Raw genomic sequence first — 17,883 nt, forward strand, 5'->3', positions numbered from 1 at the left:
CATGTACTGAATACCCTTAGCCAGTTTTGGATGTAATCTGGCATCACTATAGTCGACACTGGAATCAGAGTCCGTGTCGGTATCTGTATCTGCTATCTGGGTAAATGCAGGTTTCTGTGACCCCGAAGGGGTCTGGGCCTGTGACAAAGCATCTTCCATGGATTTCCTCCATGTCTGGTTCTTAGACTCAGATTTATCAAATCTCTTAGTCAACTTAGTCACATTTGCGTTTAAAATACTCAACATATTCACCCAATCATCCGTCGGCGGTGTCGACACGGTCACTCTAACAGTATTTTCTGTCCCCACTCCAGCCTCCTCCTGGGAAGAGCACTCAGCCTCAGACATGTCGACACACACGTACCGACACCCACAACCACACTGGGGCTATAGGAGACAGACCCACAATAAAGCTTGCCAGAGAGACATAGAGAGAGTTCAGCCAGCTCACACCCAGCGCCTATCCCGGTACTGAAGCAAGTAACAAGACTGCCCAGACCTGTTAGCGCTTTTTATATATATAATTTAGCACTGTTATATCTTATTCCAGTGCTGTTTGAAGTCCCCCATGCTGCCCAGGGCGCCCCCCCTGCGCCCTGCACCCTGTAGTGCTGTTTTATGTGTGGGAGCATGGTGCGCAGCGCGGCCGCAGCGCGGTACCTCAAACGCCGTCTTCTGCCGTCACTGAAGTCTTCTGGTCTTCTCATACTCACCTGGCTCCTGTCTTCTGGCTCTGTGAGGGGGGTGACGGCGCGGCTCCGGGAACAAGCAGCTAGGCGTACCAAGTGATCGAACCCTCTTGAGCTAATGGTGTCCAGTAGCCTAAGAAGTAGGTCTGCTTCTCTCCCCTCAGTCCCACGATGCAGGGAGCCTGTTGCCAGCAGGTCTCCCTGAAAATAACAAACCTAATGAAAGTATTTTTCTGAGAAACTCTGGAGAGCTCCTCAGTGTGCATCCAGTCTCACTGGGCACAGAATCTAACTGGAGTCTGGAGGAGGGGCATAGAGGGAGGAGCCAGTTCACACCCATTTAAAGTCTTATAGTGTGCCCATGTCTCCTGCGGATCCCGTCTATACCCCATGGTTCTTGAAGCATCCCCAGCATCCTCTAGGACGTATGAGAAATAATAATAACAATTATGCCCAGACACATTGGAATCCATCCATTTGGTCTGACAGCTGAACTAACTGGTTTATCACGTCATTTCACCACCCAGTTAGATGGCCCTTTGGACAGATCTGTTACTCATGCATAAGGGTGCAGAACATGCCAAGCTTCGTGTGGGCATCTGCATGGATTAATAAAACCACACATGATTGGCGTTGTACGGGTGTACTTTACTGCTACATCCAATTAAATCTGGATGAACATGATTGAATTGTGTGCAGAGATTCTTTCAGAGCCATCCAAATTCAGTAAAACTAATCAAACAGAAGTTACAATGTGTGAGACCGGTTTAATCTGGACTGTGGCCTTTTACATGACATAGCTGTCTTGGTACACCTACCCGCAGGTCTTTCTTCAAACGTTCCACATTTTTAATATTCACAAGATCATCCAGCCCAATCACAAGAACCTAGAAAAGTTATAGACACATTATGTACATCTTGTGGATGGTGTTACAGGAATGCAATAATAAATGTATGTCATACTGAACCTCAATCTCTGAATTGCCTTTGTGTTTCCATTTATGCCTAATTTGAATATTCAGTGAAAGTAATCACATGGATGGATGGATGTATGGTCAGTAAGAAGGGTGCAGAACTTTCTAATGCACAATACCATTATGTCGCTCTATCGTTCTTAAATAGCAGCACAAATGTGTCTTAATACATCTTTGCTGCAGTCGTGCCAGGTCCCGTGAGACTCCGCCAGTGTCAGTCGTCTTATTTGTGTCTTTTCCCTCGAAAATGCATCTCAGATGCAATGTGATGAAACTAGAATGCACCAGGAGACTGTGCTGATTTATTTGATATGTGACGCTTGTATATCTATGTGTAAATCTATGTATGCAGCAGTGGCAGTCGTTTTGTAGGCGGAACTAATTTATGGGAGTGCAGATTATGAATTCACAGGAATCAATGACATCTCGGAGCCATGAGACCATTTAAGAGTGCTCCTGGTGTGCCCTGGTCACATTGCATTGCGACTAAGACACAATGGGCCGGATGTAATGAAGTCAGAGTTGGCTGGAGGTGCGGGTCCCCGGCGGAACTCAGACATTTTTTTACAGCCATTACACTTTAAATTAAAGCACCACCAGTAACATTTACAAATATGTATGTAAAGGTTTCAGTGGTTTATTAGAAAGGCATATATCTGAGTTAAAGCAGTGACCTTGGGGGTATAATATTGTTCTATGCACTCAGGGGGCCTTATTCAGTAGGGATCGCATCAGCTATGCCATCATCGCATACTGACGCTTTTTGGCCCAGTGCACACGCAGGATCTGTACTGCGCATGCAGTGAGATGCAATCAGGCAGAGGCGTTCGTAGGGCGGTCGGGGGAGTAGATGCGGCGCTGCGGGAGCGGGGCGGCTAAAATGGGGGTGAGGTGGTGGAGACAGGAGGACTTCACTTATTAGCGATGTGAGCGCAATTGAATTGCAACTGCACCGCTAACCGCCATTAGCATGCTGGGCGGCCCCCAGCATGCGATCGTCAGTAGTTGCAGTTTTGCAACTGATGCTGAATAAGGTCCAGAATAAGAATTTAGAGTTGAAACAAACTTGCAATCACAGTGGAAGTCTGAAATTGTGACCACATTACATGTAACAAGGAATCAGATCCATTATCTGTAACAAAGAACCTCACAACACCAGGCGCTAATTAAGAGATAGATAGATAGATAGATAGATAGATAGATAGATAGATAGATAGATAGATAGATAGATAGATAGATAGATAAATTATTGTTTATAGAAGTTTAATCATAAGTTGCAATAAACACTCAGAACATGCCTGTAAACACGTACAAACTCCACACCATATACATGAATGTGGAACATGGTAATTTTTCTGACAAGAGTGTGCGTCAATTTCATTAACCCCAGTCTGATATGTACCAAAAACCAATAGAAGAGTTTTGCAATAAATTTGCTTTTTTATTTTCTATCAGTATAAAGAATTTGTCTTTAAAACTAGTAACATATTTCTTCTAAAAATATCACATGTATATAAGCAAGAGTATCATATGAATAAAAACACATACATAGGGGTATATTCAATAACTGTCAGATGTTTCCGTCTTGACGGAAAGACGGCAGCTTCCGACAGTTTTAGGTCGTAAGGGGTTCCGGGCTCTTTATTACGGACCCACTTTTTCTGACAAGTCGGGAAATCCGACTTGTTGGAATGCTGTCAGAATGCACGCTTATCGGCGGCTTCAGCCGCCGATCAGCGTGCATTGTCGGAAGCGAGACTAAACCCAACAGGTTTTAGCCCCGTGTCCGACAATCTCAATCCGACTTTAAAAAAGTCGGATTGAGATGAGGGAGCTGAGAGCAGGAGACGGGGGGAGCAGCGGGGAGAGCAGGAACCCAGCGGCAGGGCAGCGTCAACCCGGCTCCAGCAAGCGAGGTCCCGCTTGCTGGAGCCTGGTGGACGCTGCTGTGAGCCTCCAGTCACGCTGCTGCAGCCTCTGCTCCCCCCGTCTCCTCCTCTCCTCCCCCCGTCCGCTCCGTCTCCTCCGCTGCTCTCCCCACCGCCGCAGACATCTCCCCCCACTTCCGGCACCGCAGACATCTCACCCCCCGGCACAGCTAACAGCTCCCCCTGATACCGCTGTCAGCAGCAGGCCAGGAAACCGGGAACGGCCAAATCCGACAGTCGGATTTGGCCGCTCTTTGAATAGGGGTTGTGGGGTCCATTCCGACAACTGAATGTTGGAATGGACACGACTCTTATTGAATATACCCCATAAAAAACTACTAATAAACCTGATATATCTGTTTCAGGAAAAAAATTTCAATTATCACCTACAATGGGCCCATTATAAATACCTGTGATCTACAAAATAGGTTATATATTATTGAAAAAGGACACCCCACATTTGCCATCATAATTGTGCAAAGTATATTAGTAGATTGTTTTTTCTGTATGTGTTTTTATTCATGTGATACTCTTGCTTATATACATGTGATATTTTTAGAAGAAATATGTTACTAGTTTTAAAGAAAAATTCTTAATATTGCAAAACTCCCCCCCCTTCCCCCCTCCCCCCTCAGATTGCACTCTGCGGCACTGGTCCAGCCACTCTGGGGAATTCAACTGTTCCTGTACTGCTGCGACCTCCTCCGCATCCTCAGAGCACTGCAGCTGTTCCCACACACTTCTCAGTTTTCAATATCCAGGACCCATTTCCTATACACACTGAATGCATGTAGTGGGTCCTCGTGTTGCTCGTACACCCATCGAATAAGGGAGCGGTGTGAGCGGCCTTCAGTGGGGGTGCTGCATCGTAGCTTCCATTCTGCACTTAGGTCCTTTAGACTCATTCGTGCTAACGGATCGTCCGATTCTGCACGCCACATTTCCTCTGCAGTGGACCCCTCGGTCGTTCACCCAGGTGGCACCATCAACTCCTCCTCCCTCTGGGTTCTCTTCGCTGGCTCCTTCCCGGGAGCCAGATCACCCGGTGCTGGCGCGCTGGCCTCAGCGATCCAGCTTCTCTGCATTATTTGGTGCGAGGAGTTACTTACTTCTATAACAATCCACTCCAACGTATCTAGCAGATTTTCAGCCACAGCATCACTTTTATACTGCATAAATTCCTCTACCAGGTAGGTAACTTTCTCCTCTGTGGTAGCTCCCATCCACAAGCTAGTCCACAGGCACGCTGCCTCCCAGTGCTGCCAGGAGGGCTGCATCTTTGTGGATGGACTCCTCAGGTCCCATTCCTCATCGATGAGCTCCGCTGCTCTGGGAAACTTTGGGCACTTCTTGCCTCTCCTCAGGCGCTTCTTTCCCTTTTCTGGTGCCATTCTTCAAACGGCCTGCACTAGTAGGGCTCGGTCAGCGTCAACTGCTGGGTCCCCTCACTTCAGCTTCCGTTTCTGGGCTACAGCACACTCTGCGGCTCCCTCGCTTGCAGGACAAGCAGACACTTAAGTGGAATTTTGTCCGCTTAACGCCCTCGCACATGATCCATTTGCTTCTCTCAGGCATCCCTGTTAGGTTTACAAGAGCTCTCCTCTGTGCGGTTCTATACTACTGGGTTACAGGCTATTGTGCCTTCAGAGCTTGGCCGTATATACCGACACGGACCCCTGGCTCTGCCCAGACGTCGGGACTGTGTTATCCCACCGCTTGCCATCAATTGGGAGGACCCTGGGTTCATGTGTGCATTATTCTCGCCTATCGCTCATCTCTGCCTTGAGAAAGGCAGCGTTTACAGCTCCGCACGGTGCCCGGGGGTCACTACCGGGTTCTAAGATCACACAGTAAGCACGCAATCGCAAGGTACCATGGCACCTTTATTTTCATGCACACTAATTATACATGGTTGAGGAAAAAAAATAGGATTTTGGTTACCTACCGATAAATCCTTTTCTCGTAGTCCGTAGAGGATGCTGGGGTCCACATTAGTACCATGGGGTATAGACGGGTCCACCAGGAGCCATTGGCACTTTAAGAGTTTGAGAGTGTGGGCTGGCTCCTCCCTCTATGCCCCTCCTACCAGACTCAGTTTAGAAAATGTGCCCGGAGGAGCCGGTCACAGCTAGGGGAGCTCTACAGAGATTCTTTAGTTTTATTATTTTTCTAAGAGGTTGTTAGGCACAGGGAGGCTACTGGCAACAGCCTCCCTGCTTCGTGGGACTTAGGGGGGGAGTAGTGTCCACCCTGAGGGGTTTTGAGCCACTATCTCCGCTGACAGGACATTAGTTCCTGAGGGTGATGATAGTTAGCCGCCCCAGGCGACCGCTCACTCCCGCAGCATGTCGCCATCCCCTAACAGAGCCAGAAGATGCCGGTGGCGAGTGAGTCACCGGCCCCCTCAGCAAGTGGGGAGCCAGTGTGAAGATGGCGGCAACAGGGTGGGAGCGTAGTATTAACTGCGCTCCGGAGGCTCAGCGGTACATAGTGCGGCGCTGTGAGGGGCGCCCTGAGCCAGCGCCTATACCCTACACTGGTCAGCAAGCCTTTCAGGGACCTCGGTTACACTGCCAGCATTAGTATCATGGGGTATAGACGGGTCCACCAGGAGCCATTGGCACTTTAAAAGTTTAAGAGTGTGGGCTGGCTCCTCCCTCTATGCCCTTCCTACCAGACTCAGTCTAGAAACTGTGCCCGAGGAGACGGACATCTTCGAGAGAAGGATTATACACAGATAGTGGCGAGATTCATACCAGCTCACACATACAAGGCACCTCAAGCTAACTTAGCTTGAACACTCAGCAACTGCTGAAACATTACTTACCAAGTAACAATGCAGTACTCAACTAAAACGAAGTTGTACTGAACCAAATAACGTTTGCAGGAAAACGAAGCGCTGGGCGGGCGCCCAGCATCCTCTATGGACTACAATAAAAGGATATACCGGTAGGTAACCAAAATCCTATTTTCTCTTACATCCTAGAGGATGCTCGGGTCCACATTAGTACCATGGGGATGTACCAAAGCTCCCCAAACAGGAGGGAGAGCGCGGAGGCTCCTGCAGAACTGATTAACTGAACTTCAGATCATCAGAGGACAAAGTATCGAACTTGTAAAATTTTGCAAACGTGTTCGACCCAGACCAAGTTGTAGCTCGGCAAAGTTGCACTGCCGAGACACCCCGGGCAGCCGCCCAGGAAGACCCCACCTTACGAGTAGAGTGGGTCTCAACAGATTTTGGACAAAGCAGTCCTGCCGTAGAATAAGCGTGCAGGATAGTGAACAGAATCCAGCGAGAAATAGTCTGCTTAGAAGCAGGACACCCGACTTTTTGTGACGAGAAGTTCTCTTCACATATATCTTCAGAGCCCTTACAACATCCAAGGACTTTGATGTAATTGAGGAGTCAGTAGCCACTGCCACCAGAATATGTTGGTTGATATGAAATGCTGACACAACCTTCGTAAGAAACTGCCGACCTGTCCAGAGCTCAGCTCTATCTTCGTGGAAGATGAAGTAAGGGCATTTACAGGATAAAGCCCCCAATTCGGACACGCGTCTAGCAGAAGCTAAGGCCAACAACGTGACCACCTTCCATGTAAGGAATTTGACCTCAACCTCCTGTAGAGGCTCAAACCAATCCGACTGGAGGAACTGCAACACCACATTAAGGTCCCAAGGCGCCGTAGGCGGTACTAAGGGAGGTTGGATGTGCAGAACTCCCTTCAAAAAAGTCTGAACCTCAGGGAGGGCAGCCAATTGTTTCTGAAAGAAAATGGATAGAGCCGAAATCTGGACCTTCACAGATCCTAACCTCAGGCCCATATCCACACCTGCTTGCAGGAAGAGGAGAAAACGTCTGAGTTGAAACTCCACCGTAGGAAACTTCTTGGAGTCACCCAAAGAGACATATGTCTTCCAAATACGATGGTAATGATTAGACGTTACCCCTTTCCTAGCCTGTATGAGGGTAGGAATGACTTACTTCGGAATGCCCTTCCGAGCAAGAATCAGGCGCTCACCCTCCATGCCGCCAAACGTAGCCACGGTAAGTCTTGATAGGCGAACGGCCCCTGCTGCAGCAGGTCCTCCCAAAGAGGAAGAGGCCTCGGTTCTTCTTGCAGTAGATTCAGAAGGTCCACGTACCAAGCCCTTCTTGGCCAGTCTGGGGCAATGAGGATCGCTTGAACCCTTGTTCTCCTTATGAGCTTTAGGATTCTTGGGATGAGTGGGAGTGGTGGAAACAAGTACACTGACTGGAAAACCCACGGAGTCACTAGGGCGTCCACCGCCATGGCTTGCGGGTCCCTTGACCTGGAACAATACCTCCGAAGCTTCTTGTTGAGACGAGAGGCCATCATGTCCATTTGAGGTACACCCCAAAGATCTGTTACCTCCGTGAACATCTCCGGATGGAGTCCCCACTCTCGTGGATGGAGATCGTGTCTGCTGAGGAAGTCCGCTTCCCAGTTGTCTACTCCCAGAAAATGAAGATTGCTGACAGTGCCAACTCGTGTTTTTCTGCCCAGATGAGGATTCTTGTTACCTCTGACATTGCAGCTCTGCTCTTCATTCCGCCCTGTCCGTTTATGTAGGCCACTGTTGTTGCATTGTCCGACTGCACTTGAATGGCTCAATCTCGCAAAAGATTAGCCGCTTGGAGAAGACCGTTGTAGATGGCTCTCCGTTCCAGAATGTTTATTTGAAGACTGGATTCCAGGCTTGACCACCTTCCTTGGAAGGTTTCTCCCTGAGTGACTGTGCCCCAGCCCCGGAGACTTCCATACGTGGTAAGAAGGACCCAGTCCTGAATCCCGAACCTGCCGCCCTCCAGTGAGGCATTTGCAGCCAACAGAGGAGTGAAATTCTGGCTTTCGGCGACAGACATATCCTCTGGTGCATGTGTAGGTGAGAACCCGACCATTTGACTAGGAGATCTAGTTGGAAGGACAGAGCATGAAACCTTCCGTACTGTAGAGCCTCGTAGGAGGCAACCATCTTCCCCAGAAGGCGAATGCACTGATGAACCGATACCCGGGTTGGCTTCAGGACATCCCGGACCATTGTTTGAATCACCAACGCTTTCTCCTTTGGCAGAAACACCCTCTGCACTTCCATGTCGAGGATCATCAACAGAAAAGACAATCTCCTTGTCGGCTCCAAATGTGACTTTGGAAGTTTCAGGATCCAACCGTGTTCCCTGAGCAGATGAGTCGTAAGAACAATGGACTGCAACGTCGTCTCCCGGGACGATGTCTTTATCAGCGGATCGTCCAAATATGGGATTATGTTCACCCCTGTCTGCGGAGGAGAACCATCATCTCGGCCATCACCTTGGTGAACACCCTCGGTGCTGTGGAGAGGCCGAATGGCAGTGCCTGAAATTGATAGTGACTGTCTAACAGTGCAAATCTGAGATGAGCCTGGTGTGGCGGCCAAATCGGAACGTGGAGGTACGCATCCTTGATAACCAGGGATACCAGGAATTCTCCCTCCTCTAGACCTGAAATCACTGCTCTGAGAGACTCCAGTTTGAATTTGAACACCCTCAGGTAAGGGTTCAACGATTTCAAGTTCAAAATTGGTCTGACCGAACCATCCGGTTTTGGTACCACGAAAAGGTTTGAATAATGGGGGTCATTCCGAGTTGATCGCTGGCTGAAAATGTTCGCTGCGCAGCGATGATGCAAAAAAACCCGGCACTTCTGTACATGCGTATGCGGCGCATTGCGCATGCGCGACGTACTTTCACAACGGCCGATGTAGTTTCACACAAGGTATAGCGAATCTTTTCAGTCGCAGTGCTGGCCGCAGAATGATTGACAGGAAGGGGGCGTTTCTGGGTGTCAACTGACCGCTTTTAGGGAGTGATCGAAAAAACGCAGGCATGCCAGGAAAAATGCAGGCGCAGCTGGGCGAACGCAGGGCGTGTTTGTGACGTCAAATGCGGAACTAAACAGTCTGAAGTGATCGCAAGCTAGGAGTAGGTCTGAAGCTACTCTGAAACTGCACAATTTTTTTTCAGAGTCGCTCTGCGATCCTTTCGTTCGCATTTCTGCTAAGCTAAGATACACTCCCAGAGGGCGGCGGCTTAGCGTTTGCACGGCTGCTAAAAACAGCTAGCGAGCGATCAACTCGGAATGACCCCCAATAACCCTTGTTTTGCATATGAGGTGGAACAGGGACAATGACCTGTGACTTTTCCAATTTTAGGATGGCTTCCCTTAGGATAGCCCTGTCTGTCAGCAAAGCTAGCAAGCCTGATTTAAAGAATCGGTAAGGCGGGAGTTTTTGAAACTCCAGTCTGTACCCCTGTGACACAATATCCTGTACCCAGGGATCCAGGCCGGACGACACCCAGACGTGTCTGAAACGTCTGAATCTCGCAGCCACCAGCCCGTACTCCAGGCTGTGCGGTCCACCATCATGCTGAGGATTTTGAGGAACCAGAAGCAGGTTTCTGGTCCTGGGAGCCTGCGGGGGCAGGCTTTTTGGATTTTGCACGACTACCTCTATAGAAAGTGGTAGGAGGCTTGGACTTTTTTGCCTTAGCGGTCCGAAAGGACTACGACACAGCTGAAGAAAACGTTTTTTTCGTAGAAGGTGTAGCAGAGGAAATGAAAGGTGACTTACCCGCGGTTGCCGTGGAAATCCACGCATCCAATTCTTCCCAAAAAGAGCCTGACCTGTGTAGGGTAGGTTCTCCACACTTCTCCTGGTTTCCGCGTCTGCAGACCATTGGCGTAGCCAGAGACCTCTGTAAGCTGAGACCGACATGGAAGATATCCGTGCAGTCAGCGTACCCAGGTCCTCCATGGATTCCACCATGAACCCCGCAGAATCCTGTATGTTACGTAGAAACAATTCCATGTCACTTCTATCCATTGTATCCAAATCCTCTAGTAATGTGCCTGACCACTTTACTATGGCTTTAGAAATCCATGCACAGGCAATAGTGGGCCTTAACGTCACTCCTGAAGCAGTGTTTATGGATTTGAGCATAATGTCTATCTTACGATCAGCCGGTTCTTTTAACGCGGTAGATCCAGGGACAGGTAAAACCACCTTTTTTGACAGTCTGGAGACAGATGCGTCAACTATGGGTGGGTTTTCCCATTTTTTCCTATCCTCCTCAGGGAAGGGAAGAGCAACCAGGAACCTTTATGGTATCTGGAATTTTTTCTCCGGGTTTTCCCAGGATTTTTCAAATATAGCGTTTAATTCTTTTGACGCAGGGAAGATTAGCGAGGCTTTCTTATTGTCAGTGAAGTAAGCCTCCTCAACCTGCTCAGGTGGCGTGTCATTAATGTTTAACACATCTCTAATGGCCTCAATCATGGGCTGCACCCCCTTTGCAAGGGATGCCGCCCCCCTCAGCACATCCCCATCACCATCTGCTGTATCAGAGTTGGTATCCGTGTCATCTTGCATAATCTGGGCAAGTGCACGTTTCTGTGGGAACATACTAGGGGATTTTGCAGGAATAGGAACAGAACCTGACCAAACTGCCATAGACTTCTTTAACACCTGAGTTTCAGTCTCAGTATGAGCTACCCTGGTAGAGATCTGAGAGATCATCCCCTTAATAGATGACAACCACTCAGGCTCATTAATTGGGATCTGAGACAAAACATTACATACCTGTGTACAGGGGCGGATTGGGAACAAAAAGCGGCCCTGGAAAAATTTGTACTAGTGGCCCCACTTGGGCAGCACCAGAGGTGTAAGGTCTATCCATGGGCCATGGCAGCAGCACCCTCCAACCAAGACTTTTCAGAAAGTGGGGATGTCCAGCATCAAGGGGGAAGTTAAAAGGAAATAAAATTAAATGTTATGAGCACATTATATGAAACAGCTTTAGAATTTAGGAAACTATGTAATTCTTTAGAAAGATATATTTTCTTGCTTATTACACCAACCGTATCCCAATCACTATTCACTCAATCTTATGTCAGCTAAGCAGGCAGACAGAGCATACACTAGATCATCTGCAATCACAGGCTAAGTGGCAAAGTAATTATCATATATGCAAATTGTTTGGCATCTTATTCATGATGTCTATAAATAGGACCACATGTCCTCAAACAAAACAGGCCCCGCAGGTGCGCCGGCCCACCGGGGATCTTCAGTGTAAACCCTGTGGCCAATCCGCCTCTGCCTGTGTATATGGAATGTATTCCTCCTGAGAGGAAATATCCTCTGCAGCATATGACACAGAGTCCCTAGACATGGCTATATGAGACAACAAACACACACACAGGGAAATGTCAGACACAGTTCCCCCCCCACCCCCCCCACCCAAGTATGCCACAGAGAGACACAGAGCTTGGAGCCAACCCCCACACACAGCGCTTACTGAGGTAGATATAATACAACTATCTAGCGCTTACTGTGTACCTTAACAGACTACACAGTATTTACACAGCCTCCCCCACTTCTACAACTCCCTGGTACCGCACAGGATAGCTGGAGTTGCTTGGAGGGACAGCTCTCCCTGTCAGCGTCTCTGTATAGGATCTGCAGGCAGGAAAATGGCGCTGAACGCTGCTGGGTCCGCACTGAGAAGCTCCGCCCCTGAACATGGCGTTGTTTCCCGCTCTTCCATTCTTTATACTGGACTGAGGATTTCTGCTGGCAGTGTAACCGCGGTCCCTGAAAGGCTTGCTGACCAGTGTAGGGTATAGGCGCTGGCTCAGGCGCCCCTCACAGCGCCGCAGTATGTACCGCTGAGCCTCCGGAGTGCAGTTAATACTACGCTCCCACCCTGTTGCCGCCATCTTCACACTGGCTCCCCGATTGCTGAGGGGGCCGGTGACTCACTCGCCACCGGAATTCTTCTGGCTCTGTTAGGGGGTAGCGGCAGTGCTGCGGGAGTGAGCGGTCGCCTGGGGCGGCTAACGCTCATCACCCTCAGGAACTAATGTCCTGTCAGCGGAGATAGTGGCTCAAAACCCCTCAGGGCGGACACTACTCCGACCTAAGTCCCACAAAGCAGGGAGGCTGTTGCCAGTAGCCTCCCTGTGCCTAACTTAACTCTTAGAAAAATAATAAAACTAAAGAAGCTCTAGACCAGTGATGGCTAACCTTGACACTCCATCTGTTGTTGAACTACACATCCCAGCATGCCCTGCTACAGTTTTGCTATTTGGCCTTGCTAAAACTGATGCAGGGCATGCTGGGATGTGTAGTTCAAGAACAGCTGGAGTGTCAAGGTTAGCCATCACTGCTCTAGACTCTAAACTGAGTCTGGTAGGAGGGACATAGAGGGGGGAGCCAGCCCACACACTCAAACTCTTAAAGTGCCAGTGGCTCCAAGTGGAACCGTCTATACCCCATGGTACTAATATGGACCCCCAGCATCCTCTAGGACATAAGAGAAAAGTGATTTTTCCATGTTGTCACTCTTTCTACAAAAAGAAGGGCGATCACTGCTTGGTCAATACCACTCTGCTACCCCTTTCACACCTGAATCCCAGCTCTTCAAACCACTTCACACTGTACCCTGGACCCAGGTTACTCCAGGGCTGCCAGCTTTCATGTTGCACTTGTGCCAGCCCGCAAAATTGTGTGAGTTATTAAAAGTGGACGTCATCTCTCCACTCGTAATCCGCCAATCAGCTCCTTTTTGCGGATAACCTGGGTTGCACCTTTCAGATCGCATTGTATCCGGCTCGCTCTTTGGGAATAGCCCTGGCCGTGACCAGGGGCGAGGACCCAGGCCACACAACCCAGCTTGACCCTTTCACATCAAGACAGAACCTGGGTTGCCCTGGTAATATCCCGGTTCAGATGGTGGGTGTGAAAGGGGTGTAAGGGAGAGATTTATCAAAGTTTGGAGATAAAGTAGAGCGAGAAAGCACCAACTAATCAGCTCCTGTAATTTTTTAAACACGGCCTGTAACATGGCAGTTAGAAGCTGACTAGTACATTATCTCTCTCCAAGGTTTGATACCTATCCTACTAAGTAAAGTACAAACTGACTGAAAAAGGTAAAATAATAAAATTTTAAACCTACCGGTAAATCTTTTTCTCGTAGTCCGTAGAGGATGCTGGGGACTCCGTAAGGACCATGGGGATAGACGGGCTCCGCAGGAGACATGGGCACTTTAAGAAATACTTTGACTCTGGGTGTGCACTGGCTCCTCCCTCTATGCCCCTCCTCCAGACCTCAGTTAGAGAAACTGTGCCCAGAGGAGATGGACAGTACGAGGAAAGGATTTTTGTTACTCTAAGGGCAAGATTCATACCAGCCACACAAATCACACCGTACAACTTGTGATAAACTATCTAGTTAACAGTTTGAAACAACAACATAGCATCGGCTCACAACCGATAAACCATAACATGACCCTTATGTAAGCAAAAACAATATACAAGTCTTGCAGAAGTAGTCCACACTTGGGACGGGCGCCCAGCATCCTCTACGGACTACGAGAAAAAGATTTACCGGTAGGTTTAAAATCTTATTTTCTCTAACGTCCTAGAGGATGCTGGGGACTCCGTAAGGACCATGGGGATTATACCAAAGCTCCCAAACGGGCGGGAGAGTGCGGATGACTCTGCAGCACCGATTGAGCAAACATGAGGTCCTCCTCAGCCAGGGTATCAAACTTATAGAATTTTACAAAGGTGTTTGACCCCGACCAAGTAGCGGCTCGGCACAACTGTAGTGCCGAGACCCCTCGGGCAGCCGCCCAAGAAGAGCCCACCTTCCTAGTGGAATGGGGCTTAACCGATTTTGGTAACGGCAATCCTGCCGTAGAATGCGCCTGCTGAATCGTGTTACAGATCCAGCGCGCAATAGTCTGCTTAGACGCAGGAGCACCAAGCTTGTTGGCAGCATAAAGGATAAACAGAGCCTCTGTTTTCCTAACACGGGCCGTTCTGGCCACGTAAATTTTCAAAGCCCTGACCACATCAAGTGACTCGGAATCCTCCAAGTCACGCGTAGCCACAGGCACGACAATAGGTTGGTTCATATGAAAAGATGAGACCACCTTTGGTAGGAATTGAGGACGAGTCCGCAATTCCGCCCTATCCATATGAAAAACCAGATTAGCGGCTTTATCACATAAAAGCCCTTGTTCCGAAACCCTCCTAGCCGAAGCTAAGGCTAACAACATGACCACCTTCCAAGTGAGATATTTTAACTCCACTGTTTTGAGTGGTTCAAACAAATGTGACTTAAGGAAGCTTAACACCACGTTAAGGTCCCAAGGCGCCACCGGAGGTACAAAAGGAGGCTGAATATGCAGTACTCCCTTCACAAACGTCTGTACTTCAGGAAGGGAAGCCAATTCTTTTTGAAAGAAAATGGATAAGGCCGAAATCTGAACCTTTATAGATCCTAATTTTAGGCCCAAATTCACTCCAGTTTGTAGGAAGTGAAGGAGACGGCCCAGATGGAATTTTTCCGTAGGAGCATTCCTGGCCTCACACCAAGAAACATACTTTCGCCATATTCGGTGATAACGTTTTGATGTCACGTCCTTCCTAGCCTTTATTAGCGTAGGAATGACCTCATCCGGAATACCTTTATCCGCTAGGATCCAGCGTTCAACCGCCATGCCGTCAAACGCAGCCGCGGTAAGTCTTGGAACAGACAGGGCCCCTGTTACAGCAGGTCCTGTCTTAGAGGAAGAGGCCACGGATCTTCTGTGAGTAACTCCTGCAGATCCGGATACCAGGTCCTTCGTGGCCAATCTGGACCAATGAGGATTGCTCTCACTCCTCTTTGTCTTATTAATCTCAACACCTTGGGAATGAGAGGAAGAGGAGGAAATACATAGACCGACCGATACACCCACGGTGTCACCAGGGCGTCCACAGCTACCGCCTGAGGATCTCTTGACCTGGCGCAATACCTTTTTAGCTTTTTGTTGAGACGGGACGCCATCATGTTTATTTGGGGCAGGCCCCACCGACTTGCGATCTGCGCGAAAACTTCCTGATGAAGTCCTCACTCTCCCGGGTGCAGATCGTGTCTGCTGAGGAAGTCGGCTTCCCAGTTGTCCACTCCCGGAATGAACACTGCTGACAGTGCGCTTACATGATGTTCCGCCCAGCGAAGAATCCTGGTGGCTTCCGCCATTGCCACCCTGCTCCTTGTGCCGCCTTGGCGGTTTACATGAGCTACTGCGGTGACATTGTCCGACTGAATCAGAACTGGTTTGTCGCGAAGTAATGCCTCCGCTTGACGCAGGTCGTTGTATATGGCCCTCAACTCCAGGATGTTGATGTGGAGACAAGTCTCTAGACTCGACCAAAGACCTTGGAAATTTCTTTCCTGTGTGACTGCTCCCCAACCTCGGAGACTTGCGTCTGTGGTCACCAGGATCCAGTCCTGAATGCCGAACCTGCGACCCTCTAGGAAGTGAGCACTCTGCAGCCACCACAGGAGAGACACCCTGGCTCTGGGGGACAGGGTGATTCTCTGATGCATTTGTAGATGTGACCCGGACCACTTGTCCAGTAGGTCCCATTGGAAGGTCCTCGCATGGAACCTGCCGAAGGGAATGGCTTCGTACGATGCCACAATTTTTTGAAAAATTAATTTATAAGGCATGTTCCTGCGCACTCTCTTTGCTGCCCAGTGTAAGGTCCTTTCCTGATGTGTCACCACACACCTGTAAAAGACTGATAAACAAGAAAGGTAGGATGGACCTACTGTTGGCGCAAAGTAAGATGATGGTTGAATTTCACCGTGGGATCAAAGTCCAAGAATGATGGTAAGGAAATTCGTTATTGTTCTCAAAGCGTGTTCTTCATGGAAGTATCTTTCAAAGATGTTGCATGTAGAGAGAACACAGATAATGTACAAGGGTTCAGTGGGATTCCCCCAAAAAAAGTTAATTTGAATGAAGGTGACTTCTGCCCGGACTCTATGGACTATAGTGATACGGGGAAGTGTACAGGTATCCGTAAGGGTTCACCCTGGTGTTTCAAGATAGACGTGGCTCCTCACATGTGTGCTTACTTTCAAACACTTGGAGAAAGCCTATAAAGGTTTCTTTAAAGCCTCTAGGTAAATACTTCTGGTGCCAAAAATGTGTGTACCCCAAATATTCATAAACAGATACTTCTAGATGATGCTCACATCTAAGCTTACTTCAAATAGACGTCGTACTTTCATGTAGCGGTTTCTTTATTTCAGCAGGCTGGATGGTCTTTCTCGATCACTCCCCGACTTCGTATTGGGCTCAGTATAAAGCACAAACACGAAGAGGTGTGTGAGGTTTCAATACATTTATTATAAAAATTATTAAAAACAAATTCTGGATTGCATACCACAACAAACAGTCTTATGGATGTTTATACAGCAAAATCCAACAGTGAAAGAAAGATGTTAACCCGGGATGTCTCACCGTTTTCCTGCTGTTAGAACTGGTTGGAGTGGTACCTCAAATCCTCACATGCTCCACCAACGCGTTTCAACTATTTAGTCTTTTTCAAGGTGCATGTGAGCTCAACCATACCCTCTATTTATACCTGGTATGATGTCTGAGTCCGCCCCTTCCTGGGCGGGACCCTGCAATAATGCTAAGTTCTTTATTTTAGTATAAATCTTCCCTTTGACATATGGACTGGGTACTAAATATGTTGTTTTTACTGGGCTGGGTGCAAAGGATGAATAAAATGTTAGAAAAATAGTAAAAAGAAGTAAAAATGCGCTATGCGTTCCAAACGTGTGGAACGCATAGATGGTCCGCCGGACTTCCGGCGGAAGCACATGACCTAGATCAGACTCCTGTGCTTCCGCTGTCCGGGTAGTGCCTGATGCGTGCCGCGTCATCTGGGACATGAGACGGGGATCGACGGCGTGGCTGGTCACGTGAGAAATCACGTGTGATATTGGTTCCGCCCTTTTGCGTTCCAGATGAGGTGGAACGCATGACGTAATAGGTGGCCAGACGCAATAAGAGGATTCTTCCTGATTTCTTACTTATTGTGCTGCTTAAACATGGAAACGGGGCTGAGGGATAAAATCTGCTAATGCGGACTGATGGTGGGATAAATATGTAGATTACAGTCATGGGACCCATATATTATAGTAAAAATATTTTTGTAGTGAAAATATTTTTCTACGTATAAACAATGCTAATAAAGTTGATCCGTGGTTATAGACAGAAAGGGGTCATTCACAAGTATTACAAGAATTGCAACAACTGTAACTAATACAAAGGAGGAAGACATAGTAGCAATATATACGTGAATATATAATAGGCGTGATTAGTAAGGTCCCCCCAATAGATAAGGCATGAACATGGTGTCAAAGTCAGAAAAATATCT

General features: G+C 48.4%; 1 protein-coding gene across 4 annotated transcripts in view; it reads right to left on the reverse strand.

Moving 5' to 3' along the window:
* The window catches only part of FUZ (fuzzy planar cell polarity protein), a 322,221-nt gene that overhangs the window by 218,068 nt on the left and 86,270 nt on the right, over positions 1-17,883 (reverse strand). For 3 of the 4 annotated variants that reach the window (XM_063942538.1, XM_063942536.1, XM_063942539.1), the window contains exon 4: positions 1,508-1,576. The exons of the other annotated variant lie outside the window; for it this stretch is intronic. In XM_063942538.1, coding sequence (XP_063798608.1) covers positions 1,508-1,576 — 69 coding nt within the window. The remainder of the gene's footprint in view (positions 1-1,507; positions 1,577-17,883) is intronic. 4 annotated transcript variants of the gene reach the window in all.

Source organism: Pseudophryne corroboree, chromosome 10 (assembly GCF_028390025.1).
Source record: "Pseudophryne corroboree isolate aPseCor3 chromosome 10, aPseCor3.hap2, whole genome shotgun sequence".
NCBI lineage: Eukaryota > Metazoa > Chordata > Amphibia > Anura > Myobatrachidae > Pseudophryne > Pseudophryne corroboree.